At 42.2% G+C, this 24,034-nt stretch overlaps 1 protein-coding gene across 1 annotated transcript; it reads right to left on the bottom strand.

The window, feature by feature from the left end:
- Positions 1–7,496: 7,496 nt before the first annotated feature.
- UBE2E3 (ubiquitin conjugating enzyme E2 E3) lies at positions 7,497–20,270 on the bottom strand. The gene is made up of 4 exons (XM_059820792.1): positions 20,250–20,270; positions 12,167–12,277; positions 9,183–9,330; positions 7,497–8,137 (listed from the first exon to the last, which is right to left on the bottom strand). Exons 1-4 carry the CDS (start codon positions 20,268–20,270, stop codon positions 8,040–8,042), a joined length of 378 nt encoding a protein of 125 aa, XP_059676775.1. The 3' UTR covers positions 7,497–8,039.
- Positions 20,271–24,034: the final 3,764 nt, after the last annotated feature.

Genomic DNA, 24,034 nt, shown 5'->3' with positions numbered 1-24,034 from the left:
TGAAAGCTCTCTCTTCTTAACTTGCATATTTATTTTCTGTAACTGCCTCTTCTTTGGCAGCAGTGGCATCTAAGTGCAGCATCACTATTCTAAATACGTGGTCTCTCTTTCTGAGAGAAGAAGAGATGCTCAGAGAGGACGGACAAGCAGGCTGCGGGGCACTGACCAGTACACCGACGCTTCACATCTCTCTCGGGCTGTGGGGCTTATCTAAGTGATATTTAATTTTGTGGAACTTAAGGTAGCTTAATGAACTTGGGAGAGATGGAGTGCTGGGCTGCCCGCAGCTCTTTCAGAAAATCTGTTGCATTTTCTTATTTTTTAAAAATTGGGGGGGGTGGTGGTGGTGTAAAAATATACTTTAAAGCCAATTGTCTGTCCTTAGAGTGCAACGTAGCGGCTGTTGAGCGAACAAGGCAGCAAGGCATCCTGCTGGCGCCCCCAGGAGCAGGGGAGGCCCCAGGCCCCGGGATCACGCCCTCCTGTCCCGCACGGGTGACGGTGTACGCTCGCCGCGGCCCCCGCTGCTCTGGCGGGTGAGGGGACGGTGCCGGGGCTGCACACCCGCACCCAGCTCCCGCGGACGGTACGCTGCCGAGCCCCACAGCTGCGGGATTTTCAAGCCTGGAGTCACCCGCCCCGGGGGACAGCCGCGGGTTGTGCGAACTCCTGGCTGAAGGCTTGCCGGCTGTGGCTGCGCTGCAGCTGGTGGCCGCAAGCCCCGCGCAACGCCCGGTGTCCTGCCCCCCCCCCGCCCCGAGCGCGTCCCCCGCCGGCGACGGGCCGCGGCGGTACCCGGTGCGGCAGCGACACCTAGCGGGGCCCAGCCCGCCGCGCAGCTGAGGGGGCCGAGGCACCGCCCGGCGCTCCGGGCACCTTCGCCGCGCTGCTGGAACTCAGTGACACCTCTGCTGCCCGCCGGCGACTCGCCGGCGCAAGGCAGGACCCGCTTAGCGGAGGAAAACGCTGCGGAACAGGCCGGGCCGTTCGTGACCTGACTGTGGTGGGAGCGGGGGTCCCCACCGCGGGAGAGCTGCTAGCACCCCGCTCCCAGCCCCTCCGCCTGGCTGGGGGAGCAGGGCCACCCACCCGCTCTGCTAGGGAGGCTTTAGAGGAGCTGCGGAAGCAGCTAAGCCCGAGATGCTGCGCTCTGCCAAAAAGCAGGCACCTGCAGGTAGCTATGCGTGGCTCAGTCGGAACCACTGCCGCTACAGCTGGGTTTGCAAAAGCCCACTGAAGTGAAAACTTCTCAAATGTTTTATTTGGCTATTTCCTTGGCTTGGTATTTATTTGGCTATCTATTTTATTTCCTGCATTTCCATGAGGAAAGGCCAGCGTTTGGTTTGATTTGCCCTAACTTTAGTTTTTCTTTAATGCAAAGTTCAGATACCTAATTTCTTTTATATACATCACAGTTCCTATTTTCCTTCTCCCTCACTACGACAAAACTCCACAGTAATTCATCTTTTTCATTTATTCCATCTGCTAGTTTATAAATGCTTGGATCAAATACTACGCAGTAGGCAAAGGAAAATTATAGTGAAGTCTGTGGTTTACTGATACAATGTACTGAACTAGGTAACCGACCTGCTAATGAACAGCATAATTTTCCAGAGGAACTACTGTGTAATTTAATTCTTACTCTCTTAGTTTAAAAAAGATAATTCAGGTCATTTTACAGTAAAATATCAACTAAATCAATGAATGAAGCCTAAATGATACCTTAATGTTTTTAGTTCTTCGTTAAATCCATACGTATGAAAAAAATCGGCTGGAAACAGCAACACTCAGAAGTGAATAGAATGAAAAATGTTGCTTGTACATAATAACTAATCATTCCAGCAGTGAAAAGACAGCACATTAGCTTCACAACTAACAGGGAAACCCAGGCAATGGCAGAAAAGCATAGAGCATATCAATATTTCCCTTCAGAAACTGACAACAAGTTTAAAATAATTTGTCACTTTAATTCCACTGCTTATAAATTAGGAACCGTAAGTACTGGTGATCTCTTTATTTAGCATGCAGTCAAGAGAGTCCCAGCTTGGTTCAAATTTTCACAAATGTACGCAGATTTAAAATGCTGGAATACATAAACACAACCATAGACTTCTAAGCTTGCAAGAAGTTGCCTTCCTCGATGTAAGAAATGCCATCACACACCACTGTACTTTAACAGCTTCATTCCGCTTCCATTTAGCGCCTCTGCTTTTCCAGCCCCACTATTGCTGCCTGGCTCCATGAGCGAACACTAGACTGCAGATTTCTAACCCAACCATACCCTTTAGAGATACATCCAATTGCTATGTTCAGAGGAATGGTCTCCTGCAGGATTTGTGATTCACTCTTGTCTACCTATATGATATCCCAGAAAACTAATCTCCAGTATGACAGCTCATTCAGCACTCTGGAAAATTTACCCACGCCAAGCTCCTTTTTAAATAATGACCTGACATTTGTTCTGTAGAGGGAGACAAAGCCCAGACTGATGAAAACAGTTGGCAGCTGCCTTCATTTGTGCCATTCAGAAGCCAGCTGATAATTTGTCCTCCGGGACCCATCACTTCTTGGCAGACAGACCTGTCCAGTGCACTTTGCTATTACTTTTGCTGTTACCTCCCACCCCTAGTGAATGCGGCACACAGAGTCAATATTCAAGGCAGACTAAACTAAACCTGACTGCCAAGAGTCATAAAGGATTTCATGATACTGTGAACTGGGAGATAAGATCACAGATGAATGTGGTGATGATAAATACAAAGCGTCGGATATTGGGAAAGATGAATTTGTTAGACCCACATAAATGGTTAAATTAACTATTGCTCAGAAAAGCGATTCCAGCATCTCTGAACACAGCTTAACAAAGATACTGCCTAAGCAATAAGCAATAGTCAAAAAGGCAGAGCGGTACGAATTACTAGGCAAGCAGGACAAACCAGAAAACATTATTCCAGATGAATGGTGAGTTCACCTTTAGCATACAGCGTGCAGCTCTCATTCCTTTAAATTAGCTGGATCAGAATTACAAAATGTACAGACAACAGTGACCAGGATAATCAGAGCGTCTTCCATACAGGGAGAGATTAAATAAATGAGGACTTTCCAGCCTGGAAAAAGAAGTTACTAGGGGCTGATAATAATGATGGTACATAAAATCTTAAATGGGATCAAGAAGGAGAACAGATGCAATTATTCATTATTTCTTACAGTACAAAACTAGGAGACACAAAATGAAGTGTTCACATAGCAGGTTACATGAAATAATCACGTAACAAACAAAGTATTTTTTCCCACAGTCTAATTAAACTGTAGCATTCACTGTGAAAGGATGTTGTGGATGGTAACAATTTAAGATGGTTCAAAGGGATGTTTATCTTGGACAACAAAGTTACAAAATGCTTCCCAATACTTGGAAACACTACATAAACAGATAGGGCTGTCCACACTTACCTGCGGAGGAGCCATAGCAACAACAATGAAAGAGTGACAATTATATACATTTGTTACCCATGCACGTGGTCCCATCACATCTTACATCCCTTAGATGCAGAGCCTGTGCTCAGACGTAGTCACCATGAGGGGATGAGGTATGTATATTTTTCATACTATGCCTCTTATTCTATCTCCTCCTGGCAGTTTTTATTTTTAAGGATCCCCCAAATTGTTGCTAGTATGTTGGATGATTTCTGTTCTACCCAGCAACAGAGGCAGTCGTAACTACACTCCAGAGAGACATGCATGCAGAGAGGTGGGGAAGACAAGCTGAAGCAGGTTTCCCTCTTTAAGTATAAAAAAGCAAAAGCCCCTATGTGCTGCAAACGTTCCAGCAATTATCTTCCAAGTGCATTATGTGCTCTTCCACCTCAGCTACAGTTGAACGTGCCTAATTATCATCGACATCAGCAAGGTCAGGCAGCAGTACAAACAGCTGTCTCACTTCTCCCTTTAAAACACGTGTTCTTTTACATGATTTCTTCTGTTGTCTCGGGATCCTCTCCAGCCACTTTCAGTCGCGGTGGTTAGTGAGGGAAAGGGAGCAGTGGTTCAGCCTCGGAAGTTACCATGCAATACAAATGCAAGCGGTGCCACCACGCAGAGGTCGAAGGCATACTGTACACAAAGCAGCGCCAAGTTCTCGAATGCATCTGTTTCCCTGGCTATAGCATGAGCTGCAGAAATACAGTGCTGGTTTACGGCAGAATCAAATATCATTTTAGTCACGCTACTGTCACTGTCCTTTGAAGCTGTTTTAGTTCAGGATGCCTGCACAGGCCTTCCTTCTTTTACATAAATACCCAGTGCTGAGTTTTGCTGAAGAAAATGCAGCGAAGATGAAATTCACTCCTCAGCCTGGAGTCAGGAGTCCTTCCTCTGCCACCTGCACCCATGCAAGTGAAACACCAGGGGCAGAAGACCATGAGATGAATGTAGAAGCTGCTGTGGTCTCCAACTTGCTCCCCCACAGCACTGTGGTGACCCGGGCAGGGCCATGGGGAAGCCGTGGTGGCAGTGGCAGAGGGGCAGCCCTGCAGTTCAGAGCTGCACCCAGCTGGCACGAAGCCCCTCAGCCCAAGCCCTGCAGTTCTCCTGTCATGGTGCAGGCAAGTGGGGAAGCTGCTGCAAGGCCACAGATCTAGTTCCCACACATGAAGGCGAAGAAAGGGAGAAGCTTGGTCTCACTTTCTCCAACACCCGCTGCCACAAATAAGCTGGTACAGAGCAGGAACCAGTGTGCAGCAAAGCATGGCTGAGTTTCCTTTTCCCCCCCAAGAGGCAGCAAGGGAGCGGAGCACAAACCAGACCTGGTTCAGTTCCTGCTTTCCTAGCCCATGGCTCAGGCTACCCTGCAGTCTTGCTTTCTAGCCCCAAATAACTCCCTTCCCTTCCCAGCTATAGACTTCAAACGATTGCTAGTCAACATTGATCAGTAAGCGAGACCGTCTCCACATAAGACGCCCCACACATCGCTAAGACATCACAGAACATGAAGCAGCTCACCAAGAACATGTTAGTACAGAAATAACAAGGCTGATATATATTGGCCTTTCCATTGTATTTAATATATTTATATTTACTATTTATATTCACCCATCCCTTCTCATTTGACATGATGGAATACTTGCTCTGAATGATCCCACCACCTCAGCTGAAAAGCAGAGAGATGTGACCGTGCTTGCCTATTTGGTTTGGCCCTCTCTGTTCCTCAGCAGCGTCACAGCTCAAAGGCTGGGACAGATGATTCCCATGCGAGCACTGCTTGTGCTAGGAGATCATGGAGCCCGGCTCGGGTACCTTCCCAGCTAGCTGCGTGTGTTCCCCACTCAAATTCCAAAGACAATGGAACAAGAAAAGCCCATCCAAAATGGAGAGGAAAAGGGGAGGTGCGATCTTTAGGTGGTCTTTTCACTTTTTACTTTTTCCCAAATACAGAGCCCAGTGATTGGTGATAAGAAGATGGAACTGAAAATTAAAACTGTAAAATAGGATCAGTGCTGTGCTTTGGTAGTGTCCAGTATTCACCCAGCCAGGAAGGAAATAATTTGAAAACACCAGATGCTCTTTGCAACTGGTATTTTGGATATATTTCCAGCAGGGATTTCTCCCCTCCCCATGAAAACAGACACACATTCTCATTTAACAACTAATTGATTTATTTAACAATACAAATTTCTTTCTACTGCATGGTTTAGCAGAGAGAACTTGAGAAACAAAATTAGCTTCTTTTCTTTCTTTTTTAAAGTTTAAATGTTTACACAAAAACAACCTTTACTTCAGTAAATATAAAATTTACACACAAAAAAAACTACATTAGAAAAGAACAGAATCATGACAAACCAACAAAAAAAACAAAGGATGGGAATTCAGTGTAAAGGATCCAATTGCAAGGAAGGCAAGATGGGGCAACACTAACAAGGCATCCCACTTGTACACCTAGGTATCTGAAGTTGTAGGTACAATACAAACCCAAAATACATTAAAATTAGGATTAAAACCTGTATTTTTATACTGTAATATTTTATGATATAAATATCTGTAAATTCTGTAGGCAACACAGTTAACGTGCGAAATACATAGTTTGCTCTTCACTGGAAAGTCACTGGAGTGGTGTACGAGCGCCGTGTCACCCACGAGTGCGCTAATGGTCAGCAGCGAGCAGACTTTAGACGTCCAACCCGGATGTGATAGCCCCTTGTTTCTTTGCCAATCTGTGCTATTTCTCACACGTCCAACGACATAGTGAGAAACTCTGGTCACCTTCAGCAGTGATTTCCAGCACTTCATCTCCTGGCATTAGTCTGTTACCTGACTTAGGCATATTCACCTGCCAGATCCCCTGTTTCTCATTCCCTTTTGCACTTTATAACCTGAACTCTAAAGCTATCTTGTAGCTACCAAGAGAGACTGGCTTCTAGGTTGAGATATTTGGGATACACAGTTCTTCAAGCCACCTTCAGGAATCTGTAGAAATATTTAAAGTAGGGCGGACAATTCATGATCAAAGGTTATGTGATACAAAAAACAGGGACCTATATAGTGATGGCTACCTTTTAGATCTAACCTTTAACATTTTTCTATTGCTTTAATATTTAAACTTAACATTCAGTTTTCATATATTAAATGAGCAGAGCATCTTATTGATGGAAGTGCTACATTATCTCCAAAAACACCTGTAGTAAGGGAGACTGTAAAGTTTAAAACGAAGTGTAATTTTAAAAATCATTTAAAGGGATCAAGTTTCTTTTTTTATAATCAGTATTGTGACTGGCAACCTATAAAAGCTTAAATTATAAAACTATTAGTGACTCTAGTTTTTAAACTGTATGTACTATAAAGCTGTATATCTTTGTTACTTACAGATGTTACAAAATTTCCAAGCCAGAAAGTGAAGGGGGGGGAAATGTAGTCTAAAAGTTTTACAGATTTCATTTTCACTAACATTTCCCCCACAACTGTTTTTATGTCATAAAAATCTGATTAAATTTATTCTATTACTTTCTTTTCTGGACAGATGATATAGTGTTCAATCATGCTTTGGAAGACCATTTTCAATGGGTAACTGTAGTTCTCTAGATCCGCAAGTCCAACTTGCTTTACTTGGAAACAAAAGCACCAGACTACCTCTAACTCGGCCCTCGTCCTGCAAAAAAAATTTGTAGCAAGACTCAGGCAGTCTGTTATGAGAGCAGGACTGGCCCTGAAGCAACCAGCTACATTAACTTCTGGAGTAAGCATATGCAATGCTCTCATTCCTACTTGAGAAAGAGCCGAACAGTATTAAATTTAAGGGAATTGTAGAAATGACATTTGTTCTGTAAAAAACAAAACAGGGAAAACTTAAACAATCCACAGGTGTGTATTAAACATTTAATAGCAAGCCTTTGCTTATGTATATTAATTTAAAGATTATCCACAGGGATCTGTGATACATTGGCCCTGCCTTGTTACTATAATTAAATTTATTCAAATATTAATTTAAAATAGGAAAACAAAGAAACTACTCCTTGGGGAACATGTTTATTGTGTTTGAGATGATACACTGGGTGCTCTCTGAGCTACAAAGGGAAAAAGGAAATCCTTTCATTACAAACTGACAAAGGTAAAAGTTAAAACAGTTTTCACAACAGCATGTACCACATATTGGAAATAGATCTGGGTTTAATACAAATGACATAATTCCTAGTAATCTACAGCTACCTTTAATAACTTCATACAGATAATGAATTAGGCTAAAATGCACTATAATATTTGGTTGACTTCAGGAACAGTATCCTTAGTACATCACAAAATACATTTTGATATCCCAAAGAAGCAAGACTTGCAAGTAGGCATTTTAAACATAACTAATCTACAGCTACAAATTTCTACTCTTGATAGCATTTACCTTTTTGGGGGGCAGTATCCCAGTCTTCAAAAGGATAAAAGCAGAGTAGAATCAGTATAACATATACACAGAAGTCCGTATTGTAAAGGCTATAAAGATTTGTTGCACACTGCAAAGCTGCCTTCTGCACCTTCACACTGCACAAGTAGTTTGTCATTTATGTTGCATATCTCTTGGTCCACTGTCTGGCTATCCTGTCATGTTCTGCTCTGTTGGTCAGGTACTGAGTGGCTATGCTTCCAACCAGAGGGTCAGCTGCAAAAGGCAGGAGAACACACATTAGAAACAATTCCACAATAAAAAAAACCCCACATGATTTAAAATACAGAATCTATTCCAAAATACAGAAAACGCCATGAGATATAGTAGGACTCTTATCATACAAGACATTTCCAAGAGAAAACACACAAGGCACAATGAACAGAAAGAAATCAGAAAAATCTGTTGTGTTTATCAGCATATTAATGAATCTTGCGCCTGTCAGGTGCCCTGCTTTCACTCCTTTGTAAGGGCTGATGGTCAGTGAGCACAGCCTGGCACACTCCTGTCACAGTGCTGGGACAAGACTGCTGTACATTAGGGTATCAGGACTATGGACACACACCGAGGGGATCCAGTTTGCTTCAGGAGTCATCAAACTTTTGTATCAAAGAGGCTAATCCATTTCTCCCTGATCATTCCCAGTCTTCTGTAAATGAACTGTCATCTTAGCCCTACTGCTCAGTTCCTGCCCTGACTGTAGGCAATTAGTATTCATTGCCTAATGACACTGGTCACACAGTTGTTGCTGAGAAACTGTACTGCTTCCAGTGGAGTTCCTCCCCCCCCACAACAGGAACAACAAGAAACCCTCTTTGAAAAAGGGAAAAATCGCTCTGAACATCATCCCCCTCACATTTGCAAGATTAAACGTTTGATTGCTGTCTTAAGAGAAGGGAATTCCTGTGGCCCTTTCCAATCTGCAGGATTTATGAGTTTATAACTCAAGAGAACTTTGCTGCTTTCTCGGATCAACCATTCACTTGCTGCCACTCCTGCAATACAGACCTTCAGTGACATCAGCTTATTTTCTCCACCATACCTTGGGGAAAAAAGGGCTAATGCTATTTACTTTCTGTTGTGCCACAGGAGTGAAAAGTGCCATTAAATGTGGGACCACATCCAAGCAGGAGTGTTTCATCCCTGATTTTAAAAATATTAATTGTATTTAATCTACATACAAGCAAATATGCAAATTACATTCATAGCAAATACGTCAAACGACTAAGAGCAAACGCTCAGTAAACTATCAGCTCCTTACCCGGATTGCAGTCTGTCAGAAGAGAACAAATAGACAGCAGAACCTTTGAAATAGTCAAAGCAGGGCTCCAGTTGTCTTTCAGGATATCCAGACAGATGACTCCCTGACTGTTGATGTTGCAGTGATAAATTCTGGTACGGAAAGTAACCTAGAATCACAGCGTAAGAGATAGAAAGACAGTCATTCTGCGTTGCCCAGGGATGCTGCCCCTTGTCTCTGAGCAGCAGCAGTGCCTGGGGCGTTCCCAGTTCTGCAGAGCTTCTGTGGAGGCAGCTCCTCACTGCTTGTTTTCTAAAACACAATTATTTAACAGAAGAGTGTGTATTTACTGTAGTCATGGCTACCTTTAAGAAACCTACCATGGAGATCTCTGGTGCACAAACTATTTTCACACAGGCCCTCTGTCTGGTACCCACAAAAATTAGGACCTACTTTGTAGTACTGTACACTATTTAATGAACATACTGCATGCCAAGAACAATCTAATCACAAACTTAACTTCACTGTGGTTTCTGAAGGTGAAGAAGTAGACAGAATTTGGCTGCATGTGCAGTATTAGTTGATCTTTTCCTTTCTCTCAAAAGCCTAAATATAGACCATGAAAATTAGTATTTAAAATTGGAATATTGTATTATTCTTGTTCAAATTAGCAATGAAATCTTCGCCTCACCCTTCATTAGGCAGGACAAAATATACATCCAAAACAATGCTATCAGACTAACAACGCCCTTGTTTTTGAATTATTTCAGACTAATATCAGTAGGGCATGTAAACATTATTCTACACAAATAAGAAGTTAGAAATATTTAAGTGCTTTAATTACATGAAGCACAAGAAGATAAGGAAAATTTTCTTCTTCATACTGATGGGGGGGGGAAATCCATATTGTTTTCTGAAACTACTAAAAATTCAAAAATGATCATGCTCTTAAAAAAATCCACAAGATTTTCACGAGGCATTTGTCTAAAACTCTGCGTCACTTCATTGTAACAATCTTAACTCAGAGAATATTAAATTTTGTGAGTTTCAGAGAAGTGTGAAATACATAGAGGGTATATTACTCTTTATGCTGTAATCCTTCTGGGAATGAAAAAGGATATCTGATTTATAATAACAATGTTGTAGCCACAAGAGCTGTAAGTTGTAGAAACGTGTGGTACAATGTATTTAGTGCTTGCGAATGTCAGCAGTAGCCTTTCTGGTGACTTGGTCAAGAACTGTAATTTGGCATTAAGGGAGGGGAGAAGGGAACAACCTTTAACTTCTTTGATATCTGTTAGTAAATTATGACTTCTTAAGTGCTCATACTATTTCTGAGCAAGGAAATAACATTTTAGTTTACGTTAAGATTAGTTTCATTTAATAAAAAGTGCTTTTGCTTAAAAATATTATCAAACAAGGTTGCTGATCTTGCTAGTAGTAAATAGATTGACATTCTTATCTCTAAATTCGAGAGACATGGATTTGACAGCTGGGCCACTTGGTGGACAAGGAATTGGTTGGATGGTCGCACTCAAAGAGTTGTGGTCAGCAGCTCAATGTCCAAGTGGTGACCAGTGACGAGTGGCATTCCTCAGGGGTTGGTATTGGGACTGGCGCTGTTTAACATCTTTGTCGGCGACATGGACAGTGGGATTGAGTGCACCCTCAGCAAGTTCGCAGAAAACACCAAGCTGTGTGGTGCAGTCGACATGCTGGAGGGAAGGGATGCCATCCAGAGGGATCTTGACAGGATCGAGAGGTGGGCCCAGGTAAACCTCATGAAGTTCAACAAGGCCAAGTGCAAGGTCCTGCATGTGGGTTGGGGCAATCCCAAGCACAAATACAGCCTGGGCAGAGAATGGATTGAGAGCAGCCCTGAGGAGAAGGACTTGGGGGTGTTGGTTGATGAGAAGCTCAACATGAGCTGGCAGTGTACACCTGCAGCCCAGAAAGCCAACCGTATCCTGGGCTGCATCAAAAGAAGCCTGACCAGCAGGTCCAGCTGTGGGGCCCCCAACATAAGAAAGGCATGTTGGAGCGAGTCCAGAGGAGGGCCACGAAGATGATCAGAGGCCTGGAGCACCTCTCCTATGAGGACAGGCTGAGAGAGTTGGGGTTGTTCAGCCTGGAGAAGAGAAGGCTCTGGGGAGACCTTATAGCAGCCTGCCCGTACCTGAAGGGGGGCCTACAAGAAAGCAGGAGAGGGACTTTTCACAAGGGCATCTAGTGATAGGACAAGGGGTAATGGCTTTAAGCTGAAAGAGGGTAGATTTAGATTAGATATTTGGAAGAAATTCTTCACCATGAGGGTGGTGAGGCACTGGGACAGGTTGCCCAGAGAAGCTGTGGATGCCCCAACCCTGGAAGTGTTCAAGGCCAGGTTGGACGGGTCTTTGAGCAACCTGGTCTAGTGGAAGGTGTCCCTGCCCATAGCAGGGGGGTTGGAACTAGATGATCTTTAAGGTCCCTTCCAACCCAAACCATTCTATGATTCTATGATTTTACAATAATGGAAATCATCACAGTAATTTACATAATTTGAAGTCACAATGTAACACTCCAGTTGTTTATCTAAACTTATTTTAGCTTTCTGTTATTTTGCTAAAAAATATATGACTATATATAATATAGAATCTGGTTCATAACAGAAAGAAGTTTATTATACATATATTTTAATAGCTGGAATGAGAAGAAGGAAGCATAAGAAGGTCTTGTGCTGTCTTCTATTAAAATTAAAATTTCTTGAATCTTAACTCTTGATCAGAATTATTATCTCATTTATCACTTGGTAAAGCTTGGAAATCAGTATTGACTGTGGTAATCAGGAAATAAATTAGATACGGGATTTTTCTGAAATTGCAAGCCAAGATTTTGGACTTTGTAGTTTTCAAGAGACCATAAACAAATTTGATAATCAGAAAGCAATGAGCACTCACTCGCTGCAAGTTACATTCTTCTCACATGTGAAAAAATGATAAGCACAATAAAAACCTTACCCTTACCTTTGGTGGCTTGAATGGGTAGTCAGATGAAAATGTGATATCCAGGAAAAAAACGCCTCCTTCGTATACAGAACCTGGAGGTCCAAGTATAGTAGATCTCCATTCATAAATGTTATCCCCTTTAGGACCAGCACTGTGTAAAAAAAGAGGAGAGAGAAAGGAAGAGTCAGGTGTACCTTTGAGAGAGGCGTTTTACGGATTTCCTTCTACATTCATTCTGTTTAATACAAATCACTTGCCTATCTTTAACATCTGCCTAATTTCCAACTGATTTCAGTGGGCTCAGTGTTTTAAACAGGCATGAAAGCTGGGCACTCCGCTGTCCCTTTGGAGATACAGCAATGAAACAGATTGACCATGAATGACTGGACTGTCACTGTCTGAAACATACCCCCAGATCTGCTCTCCCGAGCATGTGGTTGTTCTGAGCTTCTACATCATGCCCTTCCAATGACATCATATCCATACACAAAAGGAGTTGTATATCTTGACCATATTCATCTTCTCCAGGCATTAAACAGATCATACCTTCATAAAAAATGTGACTTGCATAAAAAATGTGACTTACATGTATATTGATACACATTTATTGCCACTTGTTTCACAGGCTACAGTGAAATGTTACACCCTTAGGCAAGAAAACTGTGGATGGGAGAGAAAGAATTGAGCTTCTTACAGCACTATTAATCCAAATAACTATTTTCTTCAGGATATATTTGTGCTATGCCTCCAGGCAATCAGCACTGAGACTACTAGCCAAAAATAGTTTATTTTAAGAAGTACAATACTGAACGCATTTCTCACTAGGGGAAGGGTTATTGCATAATTAAGTATTAAAATAAAGCTTTAAAAGAAGGGATAATGAACAAGCATTTTCTCGACTTCTGAGACATCATACCTAACGCTATTATCACACAGTAATCATCTAACCTCCTCACAAAAAAAGTCAAAGCATAATCTTATTTCTGTAAGCAATAGGGTAAAAACTAACTTAGCCTTCCACAAAAGGTCCTGAATCTGAACTGCTGAGATCCAAACTGACTGCTGTGGAAAACAATACTGCTGAGCTCACACAGGCACGGTGGATTCATCACATCTATGCAGACAAGTCAATAACATGGCACTGTGAAAGATCCTTTCAATTCTCCCCACCTCGGCAGCCTCCCATGCACCATCTACATCTCGCAGACACATGGTGAAGCGTCCCCATCCTTCTCCATCTGTGGTCCCAAGGAACAGGCACTGAGGACTGTCATATGTGATTGCAAATGAAGCAAGCGACAGGGCATGGCACCAAGCTGTAGCCTGGGAGTTGGTGGTTTCTGGCATTGCTTGACACTCAGAGGAGCCTCCCCATAAGCCCTCCAAAGTGTTAAGGCTCTTTCCATGTCATGACAACTCATGTATTTGTCATACATATATCTGCAGTCTATAATATGGCATGTTGGACATTCATCCCTACTATGTAGCCAAACATGTGGAGACACTCATCAGAGACAAGGAATATGAGCAGTCTGCACTATGCATCTACAATTCTTGCACGAAAAATTTAGCTATTTTTACATTAAGATCATATTTGAGAAACAACCAAAAGCTGAATTTGATTACGAATTCCCTTTCAATTCATAATTTCCCAACATTTTTTATCTTGCGGATGTTTCACGTACCAAATGTTTAAACTGTTGCAGGCCTTTCATTAACAGGACAAAATAATCATGGATTTGCGCTGACATCCTATTTAATTAAAACAAAAAAAATTATTTGATGGAGCTGTAGCTATTTTCCTGTTGCCAAAATGGAAGTAGGTAACAACGGCATGCTGACCTCAGAGTATGGCTAAGAAAGAAAAACTAGGAGTGCTGTCAAAATAAAGTTTGGGTCTAAAATCACTGATCTTACCTTTGTATTTGCAATGCATGCACAAAAGTGGAAGAAAAACAGTAGATAAATTTTAGGAAAAAAAAGAGAAATCCAGAGGCAAGGAGGTCTGTTTTCAATGATGTAATGAACCGTTCGTACCCTCGGTCACTCCAGAAGATAATTCCATTCATGCCCTCTAAAAACCACTTAGTGTAAGAACTGAAAATATTGGGGCAATAATGACAATATTTAAAACCCACACAGGCCACTGAAATGTTTTAATTAATTCTTGACATTCATCAAGCTTACAGCTAATTAGTATTGTGCTTGGAAACCAAATTTCTATGGAGCAATTCAATTTCAGCATTAGATGTCCTAATGACTGTTTTATAGTTTAATACAGAGGTTAGCGCTCTTGCCCCGTGCGTCAGGTACCTTTCTTTCATACACCTCTAACAGCTGGATGCAATTCAATCAGATTAATGAAATAGCTGAATTAAATTAGTGACATATTTCAGCCCAATGAATCAGTCACAATTAAGTGCAGCACCAGTCTGGTGCCAAACTATCTGGTAATCACTCATCAAGTCAGAGCAAGGGCATCTATTAGCTAGTAGCCAGAAGCTAAGTGCAATAACTCTCTGCCTGTTACTATTTGCTATCCTCTTCTATCCTACTGCTAGCAATATATAAAAGGATCAGGCTATAATGTGAGAAGGGGAATTTCTAACCTTGTAAGAGGAAGAAAACGCTGTATTCAAACCCCTTCCTACTGCTGAGAAAAGATTGCTGCAATGTCAAAAGTAACACAAAGCTGTAACAATAACTGCACTCAGATAAAGGAGAAAATTGTTAAATTGAACAATTTCATTACATCTGATTGAGGTTTGTGAAATTTCTATTTAACAGCTGAAGTGGTGTCTCACTTCCAGAGGTGTAAAAGATACCCCTGCTTCATTAGCAGCCTGAAAATCCCCGCCATCACTATATTATTGGTGTGAGGAGACATGAGATTAAAAAGCAGAGACAAGACACCACACTTGGCCTCTACCACTTGTATATTTCCACTGGGGATCACCCTCAGCCAGCCATACCCTGCTTTGTCTTTTGTATACATACCAGGGTAATCTTTTTCGGAAGTAAACAAACCCACACTCTCTAAGTCTCAGCAAAACATACCAGACCTATTCATGGCAGTCTCAGCCTCTGCAGTGACTTCCACAAGGACAGGACAGTGGGGTTACACCCACTTGGACTACTGCAAAGAAGAGCAGAAAGTGCAGTCCTGCCTCAGACAACACCTCGGTTGTTGTGTACTGAGGTGCAAGTGAGTGCCTCAGCCTCGCTGGAGTCACTGCCTTCCACTCTCCATCACTGCAGAGCATTGTCGTGGTGCTGCAGAAAGCTACAAGGAGGGAACTGCCACTCCCTGGTACAAATCTAACTTCTCCGTTCCCACAGAGGACAGCAAAAACCCCGGGGTGAAAACTGGGAATAAAGAGGCTTTACTCTGTCCACAATTTTCTGTTTCATTGATACACCCAGAAGAAATACTCTCCCTCCTTCTGTTGGGCACTAAAGAGACCGGCACAGGAGGTGCTTCTAGGGGCGGTACTTGAGCACTTTATTCTCAGAAGTTCTCCTGCTATTCAAGAGACTCACTCTCCTACTGCAAGCATAGTTTTCAAGCATCTCACCTTAAAACTTGAGAGTTGTGGCGAATGACAGCCTAAGAATCTCTCTTGCTGTCTGACGCACTGGACAGAACACCCCAGGCAGAGCACTACAATGGGGAATTTCCACGGTTTTCTTCCCTTTCCTTTTTTCATCACTGAAAGACCCAGCTCCTTCTGACTTTTCCCATGGAATCCATATGGACACAAAATCCTCCTCTATTCTGTCCTTTAAAACACAAAATCCTGATGGAGCAGTGGATCTGATGACGACTTCAGTGTTTTGGCTACACAGCATACACGTGCAGTTCATTGCTACCAGCCTGCTGCCCTCCTACATTAGTTTACAGAACATCACAAATTCAGTAAAGGCACCACCAGTATATTCTCAATAAAAGAACCACTCGATTAATTTTTTAAAATATGGCCAAAAACATCTCAGACAAAATAACAAAGCAAATTAATTGAAATGATAAAATATTCTTTGCAAAATTAAGGGGGTTTTACTGGATTGATTTTTTTTTAATAAATCAGATAAATTGACAGAATAAAGTTAACTGGCTACATCTGCTTCCTAAGTAAATATTCATTATGCCACTTCACTGAGGAATATACACCTGATCCAGATAAGACAAAGGATTTAGAAACATGCTCTACCCAAGCTAGTCTGCTGAACAGATTTAATTTACAAGTGTGACTTCAGATGGTGAATTTGAGAAGACATGAAGTTAAACTCTAGGGGCCCATGGGATCACGCCAGGTCCTTCAAACCTAACTCTGCTGAACCCTGGCTCTCAGGTTTCACGAAGATGGAAGAACAGCTTTTCCAGCACAGTGTAATGAGCATTCACACGGATGCAGCGGCATTCACACCAGCAAGAAGTCTGTTAAGAGTCCTGACGCAGTGGTTACAGAAATCAGAATTCAGCATTTGTTACAAGTCACTAAATCAAAATGCATTAAAGATGCCCACATGGAACTAGCTGTAGGATGTGAAACTGGGACAAGAAATTTCCAGTCTACATGATGCTAGTTCTGCACTTGCTAAATGTGTTTCTCCTGTCAACAGCACTCCCCTGAAACACGGGGCTCTAAATTTGGTGACAGAATACAACTCCGTAGTACTGAGACCGTGATAATTAAGAAGAAAAAGGGTGAAGGAAAATGTAATTTAGCTAGATTTGATGTTAACGCTGTGTTATGCTTTATTATGAGAAACAATTTGGGTCTGTAATAGGATACAACTGAGGGGGAAAAAAAAAAAATCTGTTTTTCAGGAAGCTTCCCCGACAGTGAAGTCTGTCAGACTCTAAAACAGTCTTACGAGAAATGTCATTGGTACCATAAAACTAAAGGTACTGGTCTATATCCCAAGATGCCCATCAGGGTGCCTACATAGCACAGATTTAAGTGGTGGAATATTTTCCTACATTGTCCCTTCAAAGGCCCCACCCTTAGGTCTGATACCCAGGGAGGTATCACAAAGGCAGCAGCTAACAAACCAAATGCGGTACCTGGAGTGAGAGTTACATAAAAAGCGAGCTCCCTCCATCCTCCCCAAAACTTTTATCTCAAGATGAGATTCAGCAAAACTCTAGAAGCTCTTCACAGACTGCTCAACCACAGTGACTCTGTCACAATGGTATAATTATAATTTTTACAGCAATGTATGTGAAGACAGTGCTTTAAGAAAGGAGTAAGATATCTTTTTTGATTTTTCTTAATTCAACTGAAGGTACTGAGGAAAGGAAGAACGAATGCTCCTAAGTATGTTCCACAACATCATGCTTGAATAATCCACTTCATAAAGCTACATAGTGAGTTTTGCAAAATCCACAACACAGCTTCAGAAACTGACTTTTACAAATCCTGCTGTTACCAGCATGCAAGGCTTTGTTTTGGACAGCAATGTCTCAGCCAAAGCTGTTGGATGATGTTCTAGTTCAGCACTGTGCCACTAGAGGCTAAGGGGGCTGTAACAGATCCTACCAGCACATACAATTCGGGCAAATACAGAGATCCCATCTGTAGGGAGTCTGCCTGCATCACCATCTAAGCTTCTGAGCTTGATGAACTCATCTTCAGTGGAAGGAGAAAGCCCCAGGCTCAAGTAACTTCAAGTTACCACAGAGGTGGGGACTCATATCTACCATGTGGGGTATCTTGCGTGGATGCTGATGTTTGCACCTCAGACTTCCCAGACAATCAAGGTAGAGAGATCGGTGACTCTGTGCAGCACAGGGAGCATCTAAATACTCCCCAAAGGCAAGGTTCTCCATCTCCCTCTGGTGACACCTTCTTTTCACTGACTGCATGGGGAGCTTGGCTCTTAACTCAAGCCTCTAAGCTCAGTATTTTAGAAAAACCTCCTAACACTCCATGCAGTGAGAAAGGGTTGTCTAGCTCTGTATTCACATGCTACCTTGTAGCACACTAGCTTTTTATCTAGCTATAGATACACATTGCCATGGTGCTGGAATTAAAAAAAAAATAAAAATCTCACAAGGAACCACAGGATCGCTGCCTGGTGCAAGCTGTCTGATAGTTAGTTCCGTGTTACTCTGTGAAGCCTGGGGAGAGCACAAATCACTTACCAGTAGTTGTATTTTAATGTTAAACATGGGAATGGAAAGATGCTCAGATTATTTTCCTGTTTTGATATTTTCAACATTTTGAAGAAAATTTATCCATTACCTTTTTTTCTTAATCCTCTCTTCCCAATTTTGGAGGCACTCTTGTATTTTTGGTTACAGAGCACAAGAAAGGAAATGAACACTAATTAGAAGACATATGTCTGGCTTTCAGTCCTGTGACCTTTAAAAACTAACAAGCATGGACAGCAATTTCCATTTTCTTTATTTTTCAATGCCTCATTTACTAGGCTTTCTGGAGTACTTATTCTCAGCATTCATATTATCAGCACCAGTGCCTAAGCACTTCTACTTGCAGAATCTGGGTAGTACATCCTCTATACATGGAAAGCATCCTGGTTTCACTGGCAAGAGCCTCAAGTATAGCCCTAATTTTTGGATTACAGGATTTTTCTAGGATTGGACACATGCAGGTTGTCTACAGCAATATATCAAATCCGTGTTGAAAACACTTTTTGAGAAGCTATTCACTATTATTAAGGTTTCCAGGTTATGTGCAATTTCTTACAAAGAAAAAGTTTCAGTCTATTGTGTTCTTTATATAGCTACAGCTGTTCTTACTTTACCTGCCACTGAACTATCTGCTACATCTGTTTGCTGAAAAAGGTTATTTACTGCTTCTAGCAGATCCGCAGAGGCTCGGTGTAACTGAGGATACACTGAGTCTAGTTCACTGTACAAACCTTTGCTTCTGTCACTTCCTTAAAGTCTATGGTGCCCTTAAGACTGAAATCTAGAAATTACTGCTGAAAAAAATATGCCTATTTTTAACTCACGGATCCCCTGCTAATTCAGCTGGTTGTAAAGCAGTGCAGGATTGGTGCCTGAGGCCATGGTTCGATGCAACAGTAAATCCAACTTGAAAGCTCCTCCTACCAGATCAAAAGCATCGTGGCTTCTCAAAGCAAAGTGCTGACCCAACGCAAACTGACTTGGCCAAACCGTACACGTTCCAAAAACGTCAATGGATTAGCTTTGTAACACCAGGCTTTATGCTTAATCAGGTATCATTTGTCCTCCTGCAGCCAGCATAAAGAGGGCATAAACTTTAGATTGCGCGGTCCGGCTTAGAAATGTAATCATGTGGCTGTATTTGGTTCACGTCAAATTGTTCCATTAGGGGAATGTAACCGAGTGCAGATCTGCTATTAATCACCCTAAAAAGAAAGATGCCAGATTATAGCGTTTTAGACAATTAAAACCTCTAGCACTAGACTTGCCAATAGTAGAAGAATATACACTGTTGTTACTAAAGGAAGTTGGGTAACAGATCATTTGATAATTCCATCAAAGCTGCAATATGTAGATAACCCAAGTAATGTATTTTGGAAAGTTGATAGTTTTTCCACTGCCAAAAGACCCATTAAATTAGTTCATTGCTACAATAGCTCAACTTTACTTTCCTCTTTGTATTCCTGCTAGTTCCTAGGACCTTTCTTACTGCTGTTAAGTCTGGTCAGGTTCTCTCCATCTTCCAGAACGACCATAGCCAATTATGGAGGTAGAATTCCTGTAATTTTTCTTTTGAAAAATAACTAACCCCAGAAAGTAGATCGCTAAATTACAACAGAAATACTGAATTTAAACCAGGTAACAAAACATATCAGATGGTTTCTGTCTATGCTCTTGACAGAGGACTTGTAAATATATACTACCCAGGCAATACATAAAAAGTTTACCGAACATGAGTTGTTTTTGAAAACAGAGAAATCACAGGTCTCATAGGCTTGAAGAAAGTTCCTGCTGAACATTTCATTTATTTTAAATATCTTGAAATCTGCATAGAAGTCCCTCTCACATGCCTACACTAGAGAAATTATCCATACTCCCTATTAAAACACAGAGCAGGACAGTCAGTAAAGGGAAACATTTCCTGTTACTTCACCATGTATTCATAATAACAAAGCTGTAATTTAGCATAAAATAAAAGACCAGCACCCTGTCATCAGTGTTGAAACACTAGTAGTACCAGTGGCAAAATGTGTGCTATTTCCTCGCTGTTGGTATAAAGCCCAATTTGTATTAAGGCCAAATCACTCTGTCAAAGAAATATGTCTACCAGGTACACAGTTCACATTTTCCTTCCACTCAAAATTACTGATGAACCTGTAGTTAGCAAACATGGCAAATTTTGCTTTTCTTCCATGAGAGAGGATCCTTCTCAACTCCCTAACACAAACAAGACTCATTTGGGATACACGTATATTTTATTCTTCAGTATGTTACAGCCTCCATACTGATGCTAACAAATCTATACTGAAAGAATCACATGGTACCTGAGATATCGTCCAGCCTTAGTTTAAGGCGTCTGCCCACAAATACACAAAACGGAGGCACTCGGACACAGGAACATTTGCCCAATGTCTTCCAGAAAATGTGTGCTGTGGAGTATGACTTCAATGTAAATCTCCAAAATCTCAGCCCATCAGCTTACCCACCGGACTGAGACTACACTATTAGTAGCTCATTCAAGAGTTCTGTGACATCCACACGTTTTAGACGTCACCTCCATCATTCACTGCAAAATCTGCATGTCAAAAAGCTAAGTGACACTGAGAAATCCAGTCTAGGATTTCCTACCAATATTTTCAATGACACTTCTAATGTCAGTGAAGAAAATCTATTATTCCCAACACATCCTTTATGCACACACTTCGGATGAAGGAAGAAAGAACAGTTAAAACAATGAATTTCACTAAAGGATCCAATTAATCTAAAAATACAACTGGCTTTAAAACTGTGGTAAACTTACAAAGATTCATGCCTAGGAATAACTGGGCAATTTTCCACAGACTAAGCCTGCAAGTCAACTAGAGCTGTTCAAATGAAGTACCCAGCTATCAACCTACCCAAAATACCTGAACATTAGGCAATCTCAAATACTGACCGATGTATTAGAAAAATCTTCCACTGCTCTGTGGCTTATGTTTTGTTTTTTAAGGAATGTATCTTCAGCAAAAACTTGAAAGGAACTCCAGCTATGAACAGTGCTTTTCAAGACAGAAAGCACATTAGTGAATTAGAGAATCACCACAGTCTGACAATTCAAGTCTAAATGCAGACTCCATGATTAAACTTGTGAACGGTGTTAACGTTGTGGAAAAACTTCCTTCTAATATTATAAAAGGAGAAAGTGCAATTTAGTGAGCACAATTTATTCAGGGACTTTATCAAGGACCAAGAAAGAGAGAACTGCTGGGAAGTCACCTTCACAGAAATGCGGGTATATCCACCTATCAAGAACATGAACACCCAAGGTGCCTGGTGCTACCAGGGTGGAACCTCCTCCTCCTCTGCGATGTCCAGGCTTGCGCTTCTCCACCACTTCACTGCAATACAGCTAGAAGTTGCCTTCCCCCCCCTGCTCTGCCCTCTAAAAAATCAGCCTTCAACTTCAGCAACAAAGTTACAGCTTTCCCCCACAGAGAGAGAGAAAAGACATAACCGGTCAGTCAGATAGTCTGCTTCCATTAAAAAACATTAGGACTCTGAATAAGAAGCACCTACTTAGGGATTTAATGATCTTTAATACATGCATATTAGTTTCATACTTTTAGTTGTTTCATACTAATTTCCTGAACGTTGCCCTGTAGCAAGCACTGAATGTTTTCCCTCAAAAGAAGTCTGTATTGTCATCATCTGTCAGTTCTTGGTTCAGTCTTCCTAACCTTCTAGCATAGGCTTTCTTCCAAATGTAATTCTATTATTACTTTAAAATACTTCCTCCCTCTTGCCTCCACCCATTTCCACATCACACTGTACCGCCTAACACAACAGAAAATGCCGTGCCACAGCTCCCTGTGTTGGATGCCTAACTTGAAGCCATAAAAGTCTGAGGGAAATCTCTGTAACTAGTAAAAGTCTGTATTTCTCAAAAATAAAATTTCCCAGTTCATACACAAAGATCTTCCCCACCTCCAGCACAGTAAGGATCACTTCTCAAGTCCAGCTCCTTCCCAAATGTGGTTGGGGTCACTACGTGGCTATTGTCACTAGCTACTTCATCCGAATTGAAAAAAGTTAGCTGTTTTGAAGGGGCGTGAATCTGGTTAGCAAAAAAACCAAGAACCCTGTTCAATGCAACAGTCCAATGTTCAGAAGGCCTGTCTTTAGTCCAGTTCCCACACTGGTTAACAAAATTTCCTACATTAAGGATTGAATAAATGAGATTTTTCACTTTTTCAGAAGGCTTTAAACGCTGCTTAAAGCAAAATGATGACAAGCTTCGCAATCAGTGCAGGGCATGAATTTATCATTGTTGACAATTTTTGTATATTTAATCTATTATTTTATATCACATTTCTTACCTTTGCACTTTTAACAACAAAACATTTCTGCAAATAAGCTTTTGCAATCTGAACATATAACGCAAACTTCCAGGGTATAACACATACCAGTAGACCTGAAAGCAAGGTGACCGGTGCTGTCCCACAACCAATTAACCGCAGCAAAACCAGCCCCATGCCTCCTCCTACTCCTTCCCCTCCCTTAACACCTGTAGTGGTGCTTGTGAAATCACATACTGAATTGCCCTGTGATGCTGAGCGGGTTGAGAAGTAACCAAGGATTGCTGTCAGGCTGCCTGGGCTCCTGGAAGCAGCAGCTGGCTGCAGACTGGCACAGATGCTTGTCTACCTAGACTTTAGTAAAGCCTTTGACACTGTTTCCCACAGCATTCTCCTGGAGAAACTGACTGCTCATGGCTTGGATGGGCACACTCTTCGCTGGGTAAAAACCTGGCTGGATGGCCAGGCCCAAAGGGTTGTGGTGAGTGGAGTTAAATCCAGTTGGTCGCCGGTCACAAGCGGAGTCCCCCAGGGCTCAATATTTGGGTATTTGTTTAATATCTTTATCGATGATCTGGATGAGGGGGTTGAGTGCTCCCTCAGCAAGTTTGCAGATGACACCAAGTTGGGCAGGAGCGTTAATCTGCTTGAGGGTAGGAAGGCTCTGCAGAGGGATCTGGACAGGCTGGACCCATGGGCCCAGGCCAACTGTATGAGGTTCAACAAGGCCAAGTGCTGCACTTGGGTCACAACAACCCCATGCAACGCTACAGGCTTGGGGAAGAGTGGCTGGAAAGCTCCCCGACAGAAAAGGACCTGGGGGTGCTGGTTGACAGCCGGCTGAATATGAGCCAGCAGTGTGCCCAGGTGGCCAAGAAGGCCAACAGCATCCTGGCCTGTATCAGAAATAGTGTGGCCAGCAGCAGTAGGGAGGTGATTGTACCTTTGTACTTGGCATTGCTGAGGCCGCACCTCAAATACCGTGTTCAGTTTTGGCCCCCTCACTACAAGAAGGACATTGAGGTGCTGGAGTGTGTCCAGAGAAGGGCGACGAAGCTGGTGAGGGGTCTGGAGCACAAGTCTTATGAGGAGCAGCTGAGGGAGCTGGGGTTGTTCAGTCTGGAGAAGAGGAGGCTGAGGGGAGACCTTACTGCTCTCTACAGCTAGTGGTGGACTTGGTAGTGTTAGGTTTACAGTTGGACTTGATGATCTTAAAGGCCTTTTCCAACCTAAACGATTCTATGATTCTATGATTCTCTGAACACAAGAATGGGAGCGGGAAGCTGCAGTGGGGAGTAGGGCAGAAGCGGGGGACTGCAGCAGCTCAAGCTGAATTGGCTTAAAACATGCTGAAATTATACTCTGGAAAGGCAATTCTGGATCCATGGTGTCCTATTT

The sequence above is a fragment of the Gavia stellata genome, chromosome 8 (genome assembly GCF_030936135.1).
Source record: "Gavia stellata isolate bGavSte3 chromosome 8, bGavSte3.hap2, whole genome shotgun sequence".
NCBI lineage: Eukaryota > Metazoa > Chordata > Aves > Gaviiformes > Gaviidae > Gavia > Gavia stellata.
The sequence above is the reverse complement of the archived record's forward strand: the minus strand, read 5'-3'. Positions and strand labels throughout refer to the sequence as shown.